Raw genomic sequence first — 19,449 nt, 5'->3', positions numbered from 1 at the left:
TCCAGGCTAGCTAGCAGATACCCACATTCCTTCAGTGAATAAAAAAAAATCCTTTGTCCCATCCTTGGAAATTCCAGGTTGACATACAGGAGTTGGAAACGCAAGTCTAGTTTCAATTACAGACTGCGACCTGTCCACCACCATATGAACATAGCAACAGGAGTAGGCCATTCAGCCCATCAAACCTGTACCACTATTCAGTAAGACTATGGCTGATCTGTGGATTAGTTCAATATGACTTGTCTTTGGGCATATCCTTATGACCTATGCTCAACAAAGATTTATCAATCTCAGATTTAAAACTAATAACTGCTACTACATCAATAGCCATTTCTGAAAAAGAGTTCAAAACATCTCCCACCCTTTGAGTGTAGAATTGCTTCCTAACCTTTTTCCAGAATGGTCTGGCCCTACCTCTCAGACTGTGTCCCTAGTTCTAGAATCCCTGACCAGTGGGAATAGTTTATCTTTATCTCTACTATCTTTTCCTGTTAAAATTTTGAAGATTTCAATCAAAGCCATTACTCAACTTCTAGATTCTAAATAAAACAAGCCTGTAGTTTGTATGATCTCTCCTCCTGACTCAATTTCACAATACAGTTGCAAAAATCCTTTGGAGTAACTCTTTGTTTTGCTGAAGCCGAAGAGATACCAGTCACCTGTAGTTGGACAGCCAGCGTCACACTCACTCTCCTACGTTGTAATTGCCATTGTTTGGATGGGATGTTAAACCAAGGTCCCATTCACCATTTTGACTGAACCGCAAAAGTTTCCACCATGTTATTTTGAAGAAGAGCAAAGGAATTATTACAGTATTCTTACCAGTGTGCATCTCCCAAAGACCATTATCACAAAAACAGTGTGTGGGGCCATTATCACATTGCTGTTTGCAGCTGCAGCATTTCCTTGTATTAAAGCGCTTTGGGATATCTGATGGTGTGAAAGGTACCATACAAATGCAAGTCCTTTTTCTCTTGCTCCAGTTATCATTTGTCTTGAAGTCATCAAAAGAAACTGTAGAATTTCCAGTCTATTTTTTTCTTTATTTCTTTTATCTTTCTTTCTCTGGATTGCCACTTTGTGTGTTCTGCAATTTGCAAAACTGGTCATGGTGCTAATACACTGTAACTGCACCTGCACAAGTAGCTAGTTCACAGTTTGATAATGGAATTCTGAGTCCTTCCTCACAATGTGACTAGAGTAAACTCAGGACTAACTATCAGAAATTCCAGAAATGTTTCAAATGGAAATGCTTCTACATTAAAACTGGTGGAAATACAGTCAACGCTATTCTGAAGAGTGCAGCGGTGAATACTACACACATATAGTTCAATGTCACATCAGTGACTTTAGTTTTTGGATACATAACACAACAGGTTTACCTCAGTCGGGATCAGTGCATAGTCTATATCTTCATCAGTGTCTTCTCCATAGAAAAGATTTGTTACAATGAATAAAATGCAAACCGCTGTAGATGCTGGAGGTTTGGAAATGGAAATGAAAAATCTTGGAAAATTTCAGCAGGTCAAGCAGCATCTGCTGAGGGGGAATCTGGGATGTAGGGTTGTAGATTTGGACCTTGCTAAAGTAGACATCTGTGAGCATACGCTGTTAGTTTGACATTTTCCCACAAACATCAGCTCAATGTTTGTGTTGCAACATTTTGGAAATACCATTCGATAATGGTACAGCAGTAGCCATGATGTGGAGGTGCAGATGTTGGACTGGGGTGAACAAAGTCAGAAATCGCACAACACTAGGTTACAGTCCAACGGGTTTATTTGCAATCGCAAGCTTTCAAAGCGCTGCTCCTTCAAGTTGCCTAACCAAGGGGCAGCGCTCCAAAAGCTTATGGACTATAACCTGACGTTGGATGCGTTCTGACATACTACAGTAAAGCAGTGAGAAATCTAGAACCACAATGAATGATCTGCCCAACAGTCTTTCTCCTTCTCAATGATGAGTTTAAGAATTGAGAGCAAAACAAGATCAATGGAGAAGGAGGGTGTATTAGAATCAAATCCGATACAGGAAGAGAAATAAAGGGAGAGAAAAAGAAGAATGAGTTAAGAGAGACAGAAAAAGTGAGAAAGAGAGGAAAAAAAACATTTTTAAAAGAATAAAGTTTACATTTTTATGTCTCAAAAGCGATTTATTCTCTGAAGAAGTGAAACAAATAATTAGTATTATTCCCTTTCTGATTTCCATTGCATTAACAATTATTGTCTCCTCATAAACTACCTGTGCTGCTAAATCCCAGCCTGGATTTTCTGCAGGGTTCAGTTGCAAAAGCAGGAAATTTGGAGAAGTAGGAGTGAGGCTCAGGGCAAAGCAACATAAATAAACTATCAAATTCAGCAGATACATAACTCATTCCATATCTCTTAATCCCCTGAATTTTCTAGCAAATTTGCATTTTTATTTCTCCACCAAGAGTTTGGTCCAATCTGTCACATGAAAACTCATCGACCGAATGCATTGGTGTGACCTGCCTGTTCTGAATCTCCAAAACGTTTGTAGCATTTTCTATTGTGTATGACTGGAAGGAATATTTAGCTCCCCACAGGAGTGTTCACATGAAAAGACTTCTACTGTATTATCACTTGCAGCACCTATTACTCAATCCTTCCCTCTATTCTGGAATGATCATTTTTTTTACCACCCACTGAAACGACAGCTTCTAAAAAGTGACTAGTCTTATCCTGCTTAATTGCTGTCATTAAATTAATGAGCATTTCTCAAAGATGCTTTGTTTTATGTACACTGTTAATTCAAGACTATTAAATCTGTATTCCTCTTAATTTATCGTAGTAATTGCACTGTGGAAAGAGTAAACAAGCTGTTAAAAGAACAATAGAAGGTTATCTAACATATTTTACCAGATTGCAAACAGTAAAGAGTTTGCCACATTATCAGTGATGCAATGACGCAGTGTTTTTAGTCACAGTTTGGAAAATGTTTTAACTTCTACATAGCAGAGGACAGTGAAAAAGTTCCAAGATTCTCCCTTTTAACTGCACAGAGTTCCTAAGTCATCTATTTTGAGAAGTAATTTTTCACCTTCAGCTGCAAGCTCCTCCCAAGCTGAATTTATTTTTATTTGATCACAGGACGTGGGCGTTTCTGTCTAGGATTTATTGCCCATTCCTAATTGTTCAGAACATTGTTCAGAGTCAGGAGAAATTGAGGACTGCAGATGCTGGAGATCAGAGTCGAGAGTTGGGTGCTGGAAAAGCACAGCAGGTCAGGCAGCATCCAAGGAGCAGGTGAATCGACGTTTCAGGCATAAACCCTTCATTAGGAATGAGGCTTGTGGGCCGGGGCCAGAGAGATAAATGGGAGGGAGTTGGGGTTGAGGGGGAAGGTAGTTGAGAAAGCAATAGACAGATGAAGGTGAGGAAGAAGGTGCTAGGTCGGAGAGGAGGGTGGAGCGGATAGATGGGAAAGGTGATGGACAGGTCTGGAGGGCGGTGCTGAGTTGGAAGCTTGGGACTGGGATAATGTGGGGGAGGGGAAATGAGGAAGCTGTTAAAATCCACATTTATCCGTGTGGTTGCAGGATCTCAAGGTGGAATATGAGGCATTCTTCCTTTAGGTGTCAGGTAGCAAGGGTTTGGCGATGGAGGAGGCCCAGGACCCACATCTCCTTGACGGAGTGGGACGGGGAGTTGAAGTGTTCAGCCACAGAGCGGTGGGTTGGTTGGTGTAGGTGTCCCAGAGATGTTCTCTGAAACAATCTGCAAGTTGACGTCCTGTCTTCCAGATATAGAGAAGATCACATTGGATGCAACAAATACAGTAGATGACATTGGTGGAGGTACAGGTAAATTTCTGTCAGATGTGGAAGGATCCTTTGTGGCCTTTGGAAATGAGGGGAGTGGTGTGGGCTCAAGGTTTGCACTTCCTGTGTGGCAGGGGAAGGTGCCAGGAGTGGGCCGTGGTTGGGGGCGGGAACGTGGACCTGACAAGGGGCTCCGTTTTTGCCACCTACAAACAGACCCCATCACCAGAGACATGTTTCCCTCCCCACCCCTATCAGTGTTCCGGAGAGACCATTCCCTCCATGACGCTCTTTCCAGCACCACACACTCGACATTATTCAGAGTCAGCCATGTTGTTGTGAGTCAGGAGTTCCATGGAGGGCAGACTAGGTAAGGACAGCAGATTTCCTTCCCTAAAGGACTTTAATGAATCAAATCAATTTTTATCATGATTGACAGTGATTACATTGTCACCATCAAACTAACATTTCATTCCAGATTTCTATTGAATTTGATTTTCACCATGTGCAATGATGGGATTTGAAGCCATACACCAGAATATAACAATGGGCTTCTGAATTCCTAGTTTCATGATATTACCACGACACCAATACCTGCCCTAATTGTCATTATTTTGTCCCTCTATAGCAAGCATGAGGTGATTGTGTTTTAACATGCCAGAAGTTGCTACTTTTTTAATAGATTAGATTAGATTACTTACAGTGTGGAAACAAGGCCCTTCGGCCCAACAAGTCCACACCGCCCCGCCGAAGCGTAACCCACCCATACCCTACATCTACATCTACCCCATACCTAACACTACGGGCAATTTAGCATGGCCAATTCACCTGACCTGCACATCTTTGGAGTGTGGGAGGAAACCGGAGCACCCGGAGGAAACCCACGCAGACACGGGGAGAACATGCAAACTCCACACAGTCAGTCGCTTGAGGCCAATGAAACAGCATCAAGTTCTGCTACAACCAGCCAATACGGCTCAAAGTGCTAACACACAACCTTGACAGTGTAATCATAAAGAGTATATTCAATTAGTTGGGGAGTCTACAATACTTTAGCTACAAAATATCTATGCAAGATCTCCAGGCAAAGAATGTCAGAATAGCCCAGGACCTAGATCAGATGGGCAATGGGCCAAGAAGTGTCAGATGGAGTTTAATTTAGATAACTGTGAGATGCTGCATTTTGGAAAGGCAAATCAGGGCAGGGCTTATATACTAAAGGCAAGGTTCTGGGGAGCGTTGCTGAACAAAGAGACCTTGGAGTGCAGGTTTATTGTTCCTTGAAAGTGGAGTCTCAAGTAAACAGGATAATAAAAAAGGTGTTTGGTATGCTTGCCTTTATTGATCAGAGCATTGAGTTTAGGAGTTGGGAGGTCATGTTGCGGCTGTATAGAGCATTGGTTAGACCACTTTTGGAATACTGCGTGCAATTCTGGTCTCCCGCCATAGGAACGATGCTGTGAAACTTGAAAGGGTTCAGAAAAGATTTACTAGGATGTTGCTGGGGGTAGAAGGTTTGAGTTGTAGGGGAGGCTAAATAGGCTGGGGCTGTTTTCCCTGGACTGTTGGAGGCCGAGGGGTGACATGGTAGAGGTTTGTAAGATCATAAGGGGCATGGATAGGACAAATAGGCAAGTTCTTTTCCCCAGGGTGGGGAGTCCAAAACTAGACGGCATAAGTTTAAGGTGAGAGGGAAAAGATTTAAGCAGGATCTGAGGGGCAACTTTTTCACACACAAGGTGCTGCGTGTATGGAATGAGCTGCCAGAGGAAGTGGTGGAGGCTGATACAATTACAACAGTTAAAAGGGTATATGAATAGGAAGGGTTTATAGGGGTATGGGCTGGATGCTGGTAAAAGGGACTAGATTAATTTAGGATATCTGGTCAGCATGGATGAGTTGGACCAAAGGGTCTGTTTCCATTCTGTACATCTCTATGACTCTATTTAATCTTACATCTTATTAGAGATCTTCCATTTTGTTCTTTCTCCACCGTCTTCCATTCACTTGCTTAAAACCAATCTATTTCTAACTTTTCCCAGCTCTGCCAGAAGGTCATGGACCTGAAACCTTGAGTGGAAATTAATGCCTTCTGGCAAGGTGGGTCTGGAGGCAGCACCAATTTATCAGATGGCAGGGTGACAGGTGAGGACTCTATTTCCTTCCCACCTCCGCCCAATTAAATCTAGGGCAGGGAAGGTCCATGGATTGCTTTCCTGCCTGCTCTCACTTGAAGCCCTGAAGTAGGGAATTAATAGCCTCTGAACTGCCTCTTCCCAGAGCCACCAGTATTCACCTAGCAGCAGGCAGAGCAGTCACTGGACAGGATCCTGAAATGCAAATGTACCTGTGTGTTTGTTTGTGTATTCTCAGGGATACTGAGGGATTTGATGTCTTGTTGCGGGAGCCGGCATCGGGAAATGGAGGGGCCCATAGAGAGCATGGTGAGAGGAGGGATGCCCTGTATCTTTCACAGGCAGGGGGCCCTCCAGGCATAAGGCAATGGGAACAGAGAGTCATAGAGATCAAGGCCAACAGCTTACCCCCAAGGACCTGAATACAATGCTGGAAGAATTGAATGCCTCACTGCAGTGGTCAACAAGTGAGAATGCACCCCCCGCCCCCACCTGGCTGTGACCCACAACCCTAACTGTGCCCACCTTTAGTCAAGGCTCTCAGGATTGTGGGATACCGTTAGAAGTGCCAGGATTTCCTCCTGTGGGTCCTTGATGGAGGGAAGACCCACTGTTGGCCACCTAGGCACCTACAAGCAGCAGCCCTTACCCTGACAAAGACAACAGTGTTTATAAGACTCCTGTCTTCTGTGTTAAATACCACCCATTCGCTCTGCCTCTCTCGCTCCCCTCAAGCTGCCTAACCTGTTAAATATTTCTGCATTTCTTTCCACATCTGCAGTACTTTGTTCTTGCATTAACCCTATTATCATGATAGTTTAAAAAACCAGACGTTGCTTTTGAGAAAAAAATCGCTGCTTTACATTTAGAACACATTTTGTTTCCTTTCGTATTTGCCTGAAATTTGTGGTTTTTTAGGATTCCTCCTAGCAAACAAAGAATCAACATTGTTTCATGATAATCCATTTAATGACTATTATTAAAATAATGAGTGCTATTTCAACAAGATACCTTCCTGAAATTCTATTTCCTATTGTATTCCATTAATTCGAGGAAAGATTGAGAGTGGATCAGTAGTGCCATCTTGAGGTATAATTGATACAAATGATGGATGTTTCAGTTCAAGAACAATTTCAGTTTGAGTTGTACACTGAGGAATTACTGAAGGTGGCTGTCAACATGGAGGGACTGTTCAGGTTGTAGCATCAAGTATATATCCAAGATAAAAAAAAAATGAGACACCAGAAGTGTTTCTTATTTCTGTGAGGACCTTCAATATTCTTTTCATGCAACACACCACTTGAATCAAAGATTTCCACAGAATAAAGGTACAGATTCACTTTTCAATTTCTGCAAACTTTCACTAAAAGAAACGTTCATATGTATGTAGAGTTTTATCAAAAAGACATCTCTGGTACAACAGATTATTTAGATGGTTGTTGGGAGGATGGGTGCAGCACAGTTTGGCAATATCCCGCAAAGAGAAATCAGACAAAACCAGAAACACTGTTCCTGGTGGTGCTATTTGTGTTTCAACTTGTTTTCAATTTTTCTATAAGAGTTTGATTGCAATAATACAGTTTGTGACAATCATCTTAAGTTTTTAAAGATCTGTGGTCATTAAATTGATCAAAGGTCTTGAGGTATTTTGACTTTGCATCTTCAGCCTCATTTAGTATCTGGTACATTATTAATTTTTTCTAGCCATCTTCCGGTCTATATCACTGTTTTGTAAAGAGTAATAATGTGAATGATGGAGCAAACTTGACAGCAAATGGCAGAGTAGAGGCATTATGGACTGCACGCCATGTAACCCTGATGGGAGATCCAGAAGGAATTCAGGGATATAGAAGGAACACAAAGGTAAGGCATGAGTGTACTTTTGCAAGATAATTGTGCCATGTATATCTGGATAAGAGAGAAAGTAGAAGACTTTAACTTAGAGGTTGAATATTATTGGGTTACCAATCATTCCCTGGAAAAAGTCAGGCATTTGTAGGTCCAAATTTCACATGCAACTCATCAAAAAAAAGCTTTTTTCAGGTGGGGTGATGTGAGCTTCAAGTATTATCCCTGACATCTCAAAGGAATAAGAGGTGAGCAGAAGGAATCCCACACCACTGCCCTCCTCCTGGAAATTTCCTAACTCTCTCCCACCCAGAAAAAAATAAATCTCAGACTCAGGTTCATAATGATTGGTTGACTAAGAAGAGAGCTAGATGTCCAGCTGCTTTTGTTAGTACAATTCCCCAGAAGGGGTTCATTATGAATGTTTCGCTGAGCTCCAAAATTCTCAAGTGCATTAGTTTGGCAGGGACTCCTGTTGGGATGAAGTGAGTGAGGTGAATGCCTTGCTTGGTTAAAATATTGATGTGGTTACCATAAGTGAGCTCTTTTGTCGATTTTGGACAAGACTAAGTACTGTGAAGTAGGTAGTGCAATGCTGATACAATCGCCAATCAGACAGGGCCATGAGAGTATCAAGGTTTTTGTTTTCAAAGCAGATTTGTCACTTAAACGTAGGAATTCAACAATTGCCATTCTTACTATATGAATGTTTGCTTCTGTGGGTAGAAAGTTGAATGAGGCATGGAAGAGGCATAGACAAAACCTTTTGAACTAACCTTTAAAAAGGTTCCCGAAGTCAGAATCCTGATTCCTGACAGTGGTTGTGAACCCTAAGTCATGAAGAGGCTGTCCCGACTCCATGACGATTATCGGGGCCAAGAGACATCCACTTCCTGCAATGAAGATGGCCAGGTGTGAGCTCACAACCCTTCTCCTGAGTTGGTGAAAATTCTGGAGATTCCTTCTTGCCCTTTTTTAAATGGCTCCACAGTCACCCTGACTCTGTGAAAATGTGACCCATTGTGTACAGGAGAATAATAGTACATGTAGTAACGAAACAGGACTTAAACGGATAGAGCTTCTCATTTATTCCTAATACCTTATGTCTTTTTCTCGCAGAGAAATGAAACCCTTAATACATACCGGCCACAAAGGAGCACAAGCAATGGCCTGAGGAACATCAAATTTGAGTACTGAAACAGAAACAGCACAGATTTCAATACTAAGTTAAGGAAGAAACCTCTGGTGAGGCACAAGTACTGATGAGGATAGGGGGAAGCCAGTGCTGGTATTTAACTGTAACCTAGTGATCTCAGGGTATTAGTGAGCACCCTGCTTGCTGCTGCTAATTTGCAGCAAGTTACAGACTTTTCTGCACCAGCCCTAATTCAACATGGCACCCGTATTGAGTCTTGTGCCTCCTTTCACAAACAGTGGGAGGTGACCTCTGATGGTGCCAATGCCCATATTTACACTGACGCGGTGGAACAGTTCTTTGCTGAGCACTTTGCCATGTAGTGACATCAATAGCATCTGCAGCAATGACCCAGTTCCCCAGCACAGCAAGAATACTTCTAGTGAAAACCTTTGCTGCACATTGAGAATTTGTGTCTAATTGTGGTGACAAAGTCATGATGGACTTCTAAAGGAAACAAGGCCATAGTGACTCCTGCAAAGATGGATGGACTCCGCAGCAGAGGTGCTTTAGTTTTAACCACAAATACTGGTCTCTGTAATTGTGTGTCTCATGTAGCCATGTCTCATGTATTCCTTTCAAGCAGCAAAATAGACGGCAGTACAGTACATCAAAAACTAACATTGAAAAATTCTTGGATTGTAATGAGAAAACAATGGAAAAAATATATTGAACATGCACTAAAGCACAAAATAAAAATAAATTTATTTTCGCAACATCTTGCAATCTGTTATTTCTATGGTTGAGCAAAAAAAGTGTCAAGAACTAAGTAAATGTAAAAAGCCTTTTCAAAAAGTAAGCAGTGAGAACATCACTTCATCAAATGCTAAAACTGGCCAATTTGCTTCTGGTGCTTTCTACACAGAATCATTCTGCTCTTTTGTAGCTTGCAGTTTTGTAGTGTCCAAGTCCATAGTGAGACTTCTGTCTGCAGTAGTAGTTCTCTGAATTTTACCTTAATTTACCAGGCACTTGGCATTTTTCAAGGTCTGTGATTGTTTCAAGCATCTGATGTGACACTGCACCAACCTGAGCAATAGCCCATAAAAGCATTGTTTTTCTGCATTCTCAGGTTATTTGTTCTCTCTGGTTAAAAGGCTTATCCAAACATATTAGCAGATACTATTGTACTTTGAGACCCAGACGTATAGCTATTGTTTTCTTCCCTCATGATCATATTATACTGCCTTTACGGTATCACAATAGTCCCAAAGCCTGTCCATTTTTTTCTCCAGTAAATATCATAAGGAAGTGAAGAAAGCTATCTGAGATTACAAAGCTATCTTGATCAATTGAGTCAATGGGCTGAGGAGTAGCAGATGGAGTTTAATTTGGATAAATCTGAGGTATTGCATTTTGGTAATACTTACAAGGACAGGATTTATATGGACAATGGTAGGGCATTGGGTAGTGTTGCAGAACAGAGAGTTCAGATATGTAGCTCTTTGAAATTTGCATCAGGGCTAACAGGGTGGTTGAGAAAATGTTCTGGACTCTTTCCTTCATTGCTTGGATCTTTTAAATATTGGAGTTGGGACATCTTGTTGATGTTGTACAAGACATTGGTGAGTCCTCTTCTGTATGCAGTCCTGGTCTTCCTGTAATAGGAAGGATATTATTAAACTGGAGAAGGTTTAGAAAAGATTGACCAGATGTCGCTGAGAATGGAGGGTTTGAATGATAAAAATAGACTGAAAAGGTGACCTTACTGAGATTTATAAAATCATGAGTGACATAGATAAGGTAAATAACAAAGGTCTTTTCTCTAGGGTGGGGGAGTTCGAAACTAGGGGGCATATTTTTAAGGTGAGAGGAGAAAGATTTAAAAAGAACATAGGTAGTAGCTTTTTTACACAGAGTGATTCATGTGTGAAATAAACTTCCAGAGAAAGTGGTGGATGCATGTAAAGTTGCAATGTTTAAAAGAATTTGTTAAGTTCATGAGTCGGAAGGGTTTGGAGGGATATGGGTCAAGCACTGGCAGGTGGGATTAGTTTAGTTTGGGACCATGGTGAGCATGGACTAGTTGGACTGAAGGGTCTGTTTCTGTGCTGTATGACTCTGAGTCTAAGAGTATTTTGTATATTTATTTTCTGAAAGTGATAATGTGTCATTTGCACAAAAGCAAATATCTTATTTTTGAGTGCTGTTAGATTAATTAATGTACAGTGGGCTCGTATGTACAGTCATAGATGTTCTGTAAGAAAGAATGAACTTGTAGCTCCTTTCAAAAACTTCAGTAGCGGTATGGTAGCTCAGTGGTTAGCACTGCCGCCTCACAATGCCAGGGTCCCCAGTTCAATTCCAGCCTTGGGCGACTGTCTGTGTGGAGTTTGCACATTCTCCCCATGTCTGCACAGGTTTCCTCCCAGTACTCTGGATGTGCAGGTCAGTTGAATTGATTATGCTAAATTGTCCATAGTTATTAGGTGGGGGGGGTTGGGTTACTCTTTGGAGGGTCGGTTTGGAAATGTTGGCCTGAAAGGCCTGTTTCCACACTGTAGGGATTCTAATCTAAAAAGTCTGAAGGAGCTTCATAATCAATGAGGTCCTTCTGATGCAATATCGCTGTTTTGTACAGGAAAGTCAGCAGCCAATTTGTACATAAGCTTCCTCAAATTTGCATCATATAAATGACTAACCTGTGTTGGTGATTTTGGTTTTGATGTTGGTTAGCAAGCAAAATAGGTGTTACTGCTCTTCATTTAAAAAGCTCCACGTGGTGTCTCATGAGAGGACGGACAAGACTTTGTTTTTTCTGGAAGATAGTTCCTCAACAGTGTGGCTGCCCTTCTGTACTGCTCTGTGCGGCCAGCCTAGATGCTTTGCTCAGATCGCTTGATTAAAGCCACAGACTTCTGATTCACAATTACACTGGAAATATCTCCGGTTGTGAGATTTTCCAGCAGTTGTGACTGAAATGCATGTGACTCAGTATTTAAAGGAACAGGGCATTAGTTACCTTCGCAGTGGGGAAGTCCATAGGACAGAAGCTGAGGAGCGGCAATGGTCTTGTTGTCACTCCATGCAGAAAAAGTAGTTAATTGTCTTGTAGCTTGGCTTGGAGCAGATTTGTACACTGTAGTCACAGCTTTTGTGCTGAGCTTGATCCTACTCGTGCTGTGCAAAACCATGGATCATAAGCCTAAGATAGTCACAAATGAATCAAACAAGGAATTCATGACCGTGTGGACATTTCTACCACATGGAGTGGTTGAAGCAATTCACATGGATTCATTGAATGAAAATCCAGGGAGAAAGTAATTGAAGGATATGTTTCTCAATTGGAAAGAAGTACAGTGGATGGTAGGTACATTGAGTATAAACAATATAGGGGACCTGATGGGCCAAATGGCCTATTTCTATGCTGCAAAATTCAATGTGAAATCCTAGGTTGATTCAGTTTTGTGAAGATGTTCTTATTATCTGATAACTGCTGTGAATTGTCTGTTTGAAGGACTGCTACAAAATATTATCTGACAATCTGCAGAGATCCTAGTTTTCTGAATATGAATTTATCCTGTTCACAAATAGATTATCGTCTTATTTTCTCATGTGAAAGCTTTTCAAAAAGGAATTGCACCACTGAAGTGTCGAAAACTCTTGTAAGTGCAGCAGTCCTTTTGAATGCTGACTGTGGCTCAATACTTCTGTCACATAACACTGAATTTTCTGCAGCTATGTGTGATGAACTTTACAGAGCCTAGAATAGAAAAGAAATATTTTTTAAAGGAGAAGAATGGTAACACTGAAAAAGTGAGAATAATAGTTTCCTCTGTGGTCACTGACCTTTAAATAAATTATCCATTGTGTCTCCTAAGTATGAGATTGTATGTATGTTTAAATCAGGTGTTCTATTAACTGCAACAGAAGTTTTAATTGCATCAATACACTCATTTTTTTTGTAATTAATTAATTCAGTCTTCTGTAATAGAACCCCTTAGATTTTCCAATATTTTACTCTGAATTTAGAGTAGGCAATGGGAACTTAATTCAGGACTGCATTAATTGTACTGACTTTGTTCACATATATATATTACATGCATTAAAAATAGTGTGATTGCAGTTAGAACTGTATCTGTCTATAACACTGTCAGTATAAAGTTATGATAACTCATGATACATAACAGTTCTACCACCTTCAACAGAATTCTATTCACATTCCATTTGAAAATTCAAAAGCTAAAATTAAACCCAGAATGAAGCCTGAAGAAACTAAGTAACATATTTGTGACAAAATAAACGTAAAAACAGCAGATGAAGAGTACCCATCCAGAAGAAGCAAATAATCCGAGTAAAGCTACTTGCATTTCCATTTCAACCCCATACACTTACCACCTTCTCAATGTCTCCTGAGGCTACAGCTTCTCCTTAGAGAGTATCCCGGGCTTCTTTTACATAATAACCCCCCCAACCCCCCCAAACTATTTTTACTATCTGGAGCAATCTCGTCCCCATTTTTTAATGTCTGTCCTCTTCCTATAATTTGCTGATGCAGAGCTCAAGTCCACCAACTTGACTTATCTAACTTCCCTTTCCTCAGTCTTCCCTTTTGTCCTCCTCATCCTCTCATCTCCTTGCTTTATCACCCCATCCCCTCATCTTCTCCAGCTTTCTTCTCCTACAATCTCTTCCCATCCTCCCACAATACCCCCATTGTCCTCCTGTCCTGAGCCATGAATATATACACATTCTATAGTTTTCAAATGAATCACAGAAGTTATAGTTTATTTTTTCTTTCTGTGTTGACCTTTCCTTAGCAAATTGTGATGACATAAAAGCTACTCTAATAATGCTTTTGGATGTAATTTCTGACTAATTATTTTATCAATTACTATTTAACAAAAATGCTCAGCGTGTTTATATATTAATTACATAGCCTTTTCCATTAGCACTAAATTAACAGGAGCTGCACAAATGCCCAAAAGATTTATACCCTGTTAAACAGCAATATGTTGTGCTAATGTAGTGATAATGCTGCTGGTCTAGTATTGCTGAGCCTGGTCCAATGTTCCAGAGATGTGAGTTCAAATGCCACCACAGCAACTGAGAGAATTTTATTTCATCTAATACTGAATCTGGCATAAAATATGGCATAAAATAATGATCTAAGAACTAAGAGATTGTCATCAAGCCCATCTGATTCACTAATGTTGGTCAGGAAAGGAAATCTGCTTTCCTTACCTGGTCTGACCCACGAGTAACTTCAGAGCCACAATGTGGCAAACTATTAACCGGTAGAGATATGCAGGAATGTAGATTTGAGGTTAAAATCAATCAGCCAAGATCTTCTTGAAGGGCTACTGGCCTATACCTGTTCCTTGTTTGTATGCTGGTATGGCCTCTGAAATGGCCTAACAAACCAATCAACTCTGTCAAACCATGACACAAAAATAAGGAATAAAGTAGTTAGATCCATCCAGGATTGATATGAATATCAGAAATGAAATGACACACCATCCCTGCAGTGTCCTCCTTATGGATGTCAGAGTATATGTGCCAACATTGGGTGAACTTTGGGATGGTTCGGTGGTTAGCACTGCTGCCTCACAGTACCAGAGACCCAGGTTCAATTCAAGCCTCAGGCGACCATCTGTGTGGAGTTTCCACATTCTCCCTGGGTGTGCATCGGTTTCCTCCTGCTGCTCCGGTTTCCTCCCGCTGTCCAAAGATGTGCACATTAGGGTGAATTGGACATGCTAAATTACCCATCATGGCCAGGGATGGCAAGCGAGATGGATTAGCCATGGAAAAGTGCAGGGTTACAGGGATCGGGTGGGGGGAGTAGGTTTGGGTGGGATGCTCTTTCAAGAGTCGCTGTGGACATGTTGGGCCATGTAGGGATTCTGTGATTCTCTGAACTGTCTCACAAACTAGTCAGGCAACAGTCTGACATACTCATATTCACCAAAACATACCCGACAGTTAATGTCACAGATACCACAATCACCCTTATTGCTAGAGGTCAGAGCACCATGATCTACAGTCAGGAGGGAGTGGCCTTGGAATACTCAACACTGATTCCAGATCCTATGAAATCTCATGTTATCAGATCAAACCTGTGCATGGACCATCACAACCATAATGATTGGGCAAACTGGATATAACTGCCAGACTGGGCCTGCAGCAGGTGGTGAAAGAATCCACACAAGGGAGACATTTTATCCTGTTGAAGATGTGTTTGCCAATGACCGTATTGGTGAGAGTGGCCACTTCAAAAGACCTGATGGAGATGAAGTCCCATCTTCACACTGGACACTCCATTCTGTTGTGTCACATTCTGCTGACTAGGATAGATTCCAAATTACCTCGCAACTCAAAACTGTGCCATCAAAACTGATACAGCCTGGACCGTCAGCAGGACGATTGTATTCTGCCACAACCTGTAAACCCATGGCCAAACATATCCCTTACTGTACCATCAAGCAAGGAACCAACACTGGTTCAATGGCGAGTGTTGAAGGGCACACCTAAAGGTGAGGTGCTAAACTGGTAAAGCTACAGTTCAATCATCAGTACGGGCTAAACAGAGAAGCACCTTGCAGTAGACAGGGCTACGTGAGCCCACAAATCAAAGCTCTGCAGTCCGACCACATCCAATTGTGAACCGTCTTGGGTTATTAAATAATTAACTGGAAAATGAGGCTTGAAAAATAACACCAAACATCAGTGCAAAATGCAACACAGAAACAATTTTGATCAGAAGCGTGAGTGTATAATCTGTCTGGCCTTCATCTCGGGCTTTCCATCACAATGGATGTCAGTCTTCAGACAAATCAATCCATTTGATGTGATATCAAGAAACAAGGTACGGGATGCTGCAAAAGCCCTGAAACATCCCAACGGTGTAACCGAAGACTTGCGCTTAACCACAAGAAACATCCTTGGCAAAGTTATCCCAGCACAGCCACAAAATCAGCATTTACTAAATGATTTGCATAATTTCCCATGGTGGCTCAGTGGTTAGCACTGCTGCCTCACAGTGCCAGGGGCTAGGGTTCGATTCCACCCTCGGGCAATTGTCTGTGTGGAGTTGGTAAATTCTGCCCATGTCTGCATAGGTTTCCTCTGAGTGCTGCGGTTCCCTCCCACAGTCTAAAGGTGTGCAGGTTAGGTGGATAGCCATGCTAAATTGCCCAAAGTGTCCAGGGATGTGTGGGTTAAGTGGGTTAGCCATGGGAAATGTAGGGCTACAGGGATGGAATGGGTCTGGTTGGGATTCTGTATGAAGGCTCTGTGCAGACTCGATGGGCTGAATGGCCTCTTCCTGCACCGTTGAGATTCTACGATTCTATGTGTGTCCTGTTCCCAAAATTCAATAAATCCAGTCTACCTTCAATCATCAACGAAGCATTGGTAGTTGCCTTTGACAGTGTTATCAGTACATTTACTCGTCAAAAACCAACTTGCCAATGCTCAGTTTGAATTCCAATGTGTCAGTTCGGCTCCAGGCCTGATTACTGACTTGATTCAAAATAGATCAACTAAACTTGCTTGGATGAACAATGCTCAAGAAGCTCAATCGATCCAAGACTCGAAACAAAGCCCCACTTGATCAACATCCCATCCAGTACCTTTAAACGTTCAATCCCTCCACCAGTGGCATCAGTCAATATCGTTGACCAGACACACTAACAACTTGCCAAAATTATTTTACCAGCATCTTACAAACCCACAACCTCTACCACCTAGATGGCAGGAGATTAATGGGTCATCATTTCCTGTAGAGTCCCCTCCAAATCACACCACACCCCTGTTCCTTCAGTGTCCCCTGGATCAAAATCCTGGATTTCCCTTCTTGCAAGGTCGGCAATGGTTCAAGACGGCAGTTCACTAGCACCTTCTCAAAAAGGATGGACATTGTTAGCAATGCTCACTTCCATACACAAAGGAAGCAAGTGACTAGAATTTTGTAATAGTGTAAACTTACAATACAGCTGTCATTTAGAAGATATTCAGGTCTCAGGATTAAAGCAAAGCATTGTGTTGTAATTAACTTGCAACCAAAAATAGCATTGCTAGATTATGTTGCATTTGCATTGCTACTAAGTAACTCTTGATCCACATGTGGATTAACATGCCGCATCACAATTAAATAAAACAAATGTAAACTCGAATGGATCCAGAGCCTAAAGTTGCCAGAAATAAACTGAATTTTGATATCTTTATAGCAACCCCTGATGTTTAGCCTAAGGCTGTACCTTCTTATGTAAATCTTTGGAGACACAGAGGTATCCACAAAGCCAGGAATTCATCCTAATACACATGCTTAGCTGCTACAGGGACTGGATAGAGAATGACCTAATAGGTTTCTGATATTGTGTTAGTCTATTTCTCCTCCGAGTTTGTTTTAATAAGCATCACCAATGTGAAACATACCAGGAATAAAACTAAATTAAGGAATTAGCATTTAATTGACAACACTAAGCTTTGCATTGCATTTATCAGTGTAGTTATAGATAGCAGATTCCCATTATAAATTACAAAAAAAAACAGTATTACAAATGAGTAAAGAAATCCCTTTAGGGAATATTATTTTATTGAAAAAGCATAGCAAGGTCAGTTAGGAATGAACTAATGAAAACTTTGAGATTAGGCACACCAGAACAATGTAATGATGCTTTATCATTGTATCATTATATTCCAATTTCAAAGAAAACAGAAGACAACTCCATTTTACAAAATTTAGAGAGACTTTTGGCTTGTTGATTTTTCACTCCTGGATAGGCAACAGCATGGCAGACAGGAGACCTAAAATTAGTTGGACTGAGAAGAATGTTTTTGGTATTCTAGGTTTCTCACATTCTGATTTCCAATGTTAACATTGAAAATGAAATCAGTTTTGTAGATACTCTGTGAAAGGAAAGAGGTGCTCAGTTTGAAAGCTGAAAAAAAGAAATTTCAGTACTTAAAAAAACAGTTAATGACCTTTCTTCTTAAAGGTATGAAACGGCCATTAAATCCTCCTCTACCTCCTGAAAGTGGAGACGCAGATCCTTCCTTGGTGAATGATGACGCCACAGAATTACAATCTGTAGTCACGGACAGCACGCAGAAGCGGGAAAAGAAGCTCCAGACTTTCACTCTTTGTGGTGTGTGTAACATCCAACTCAACTCTGCTGCCCAGGCCCAGATCCACTACAATGGAAAATCCCACCAAAAACGGCTAAAAAAGCTCCAAAATGGAAAAATGCCCACCAGCCAAGGTAAGGTTGAGATAGAAGGACCTCCCATGAACTCGATGCTTTAATCAAAACCAGTTCCTATTGGGTTTCCTCCTCACATAAGGGGAGACTTCAGGAAGACAAATTTAGGTTTTCATCTCGGATTGTTAGTTTCAAATTTCTTTCCAGAATGAAAAGCCAAGTGTGCCTGATTAAAAGAAAATTGCTGCAATGTGGTTCTGTTTAAAAAAAAAGTGCTTTTTTTGTATGCTAGCTATGAGTATCAATAGATTGTCACCTGCATCCATTTCTGCTGTAGGTATTAGCCATTACCTTTCAACCTTAGCCCTTGAAGAATCCACTTATCTTGTGTTTCAGCCATTTTCTGCATCTCGTTTCAAGAGGTGACCAATGTCGTCATTGGTTCTGGCCCCTGACTCCCGTATCATTGTATGACCCAGAAATGTGCCCTCTCTCGGTTCTAAGAATTTCAACTCTGTCAATCTGTCGCTGAAAGAACCTGCAGGATTCAGGATCAACACCTGAATTATTCAACTTGGAGATAGTGAGAACTGCAGATGCGGGAAAGTCAGAGTTGAAGAAGTGTGGAGCTGGGAAAAGCACAGCAGGTCAAGCAGCATAGGAGGAGCAGGGGAGTCGACCAAGGTTCCAATCTGAAACATCGATACCCCTACTCCTCTGATGCTGCTTGACTTATTGTGCTTTTTTCCAGCTCCACTCTTTATTGACATGAATTGTTCAGAAAAAAGGTGAAGGGAAGTGGACGATGTGCCCACAAATTCGGGTCTGAAAACTGTGGCTAATAACTGAAGGAGGGAAGGATGGGGAGATGACCGACTGAAAGGGCAGTTATGGGAGAACTAACCCATTCAGTGTGGGATGATGTGGTATACATCAATCTGGTATGAAAAATGATTCATTGTGAGAGTCAGAGATTTCAGGCAGTAAGCCTCACCTGTTTGAAATTAGGTTTCTATACTCTGGTGTGAGAATGGTTGAACTGAATTGAGTTTGAATTGCTTTTCTTCATAATTTTTATAAGTTGCTGCAAATGGATAATGTCATAAAGCTGCACAAAAAAATAGGTGAAGTTATTTATTTTATAGAATTAATGAAATTTATTTGTGGCCAATAGTGTAGACACAAAGCAATAGTTTTAAATTAAACTTTAATTGTCTTAAATATCTACAGTGCTCTTCTGTCCCACCACAACACCATTGTTGATATTCAAATGTATTCTTCATGAGCAAAGACCTTTTTCTAAGTTTTAGGAAGAAAGAATCCATTGTTTTTGGGTCCCCACTT

The 19,449-nt window shown here is 41.1% G+C and overlaps 1 protein-coding gene across 4 annotated transcripts in view; it reads left to right on the top strand.

Moving 5' to 3' along the window:
• znf385c (zinc finger protein 385C) overlaps positions 1 to 19,449 on the top strand; it is a 488,384-nt gene that overhangs the window by 122,845 nt on the left and 346,090 nt on the right. For all 4 annotated transcript variants that reach the window (XM_072561476.1, XM_072561475.1, XM_072561477.1 and 1 more), the window contains one exon: positions 17,902 to 18,165. In XM_072561476.1, coding sequence (XP_072417577.1) covers positions 17,902 to 18,165 — 264 coding nt within the window. The remainder of the gene's footprint in view (positions 1 to 17,901; positions 18,166 to 19,449) is intronic.

This window comes from Chiloscyllium punctatum, chromosome 42 (assembly GCF_047496795.1).
Source record: "Chiloscyllium punctatum isolate Juve2018m chromosome 42, sChiPun1.3, whole genome shotgun sequence".
Classification (NCBI taxonomy): domain Eukaryota; kingdom Metazoa; phylum Chordata; class Chondrichthyes; order Orectolobiformes; family Hemiscylliidae; genus Chiloscyllium; species Chiloscyllium punctatum.
Note: the sequence above shows the minus strand (reverse complement) of the source record. Positions and strands in the feature narration are given on the sequence as shown.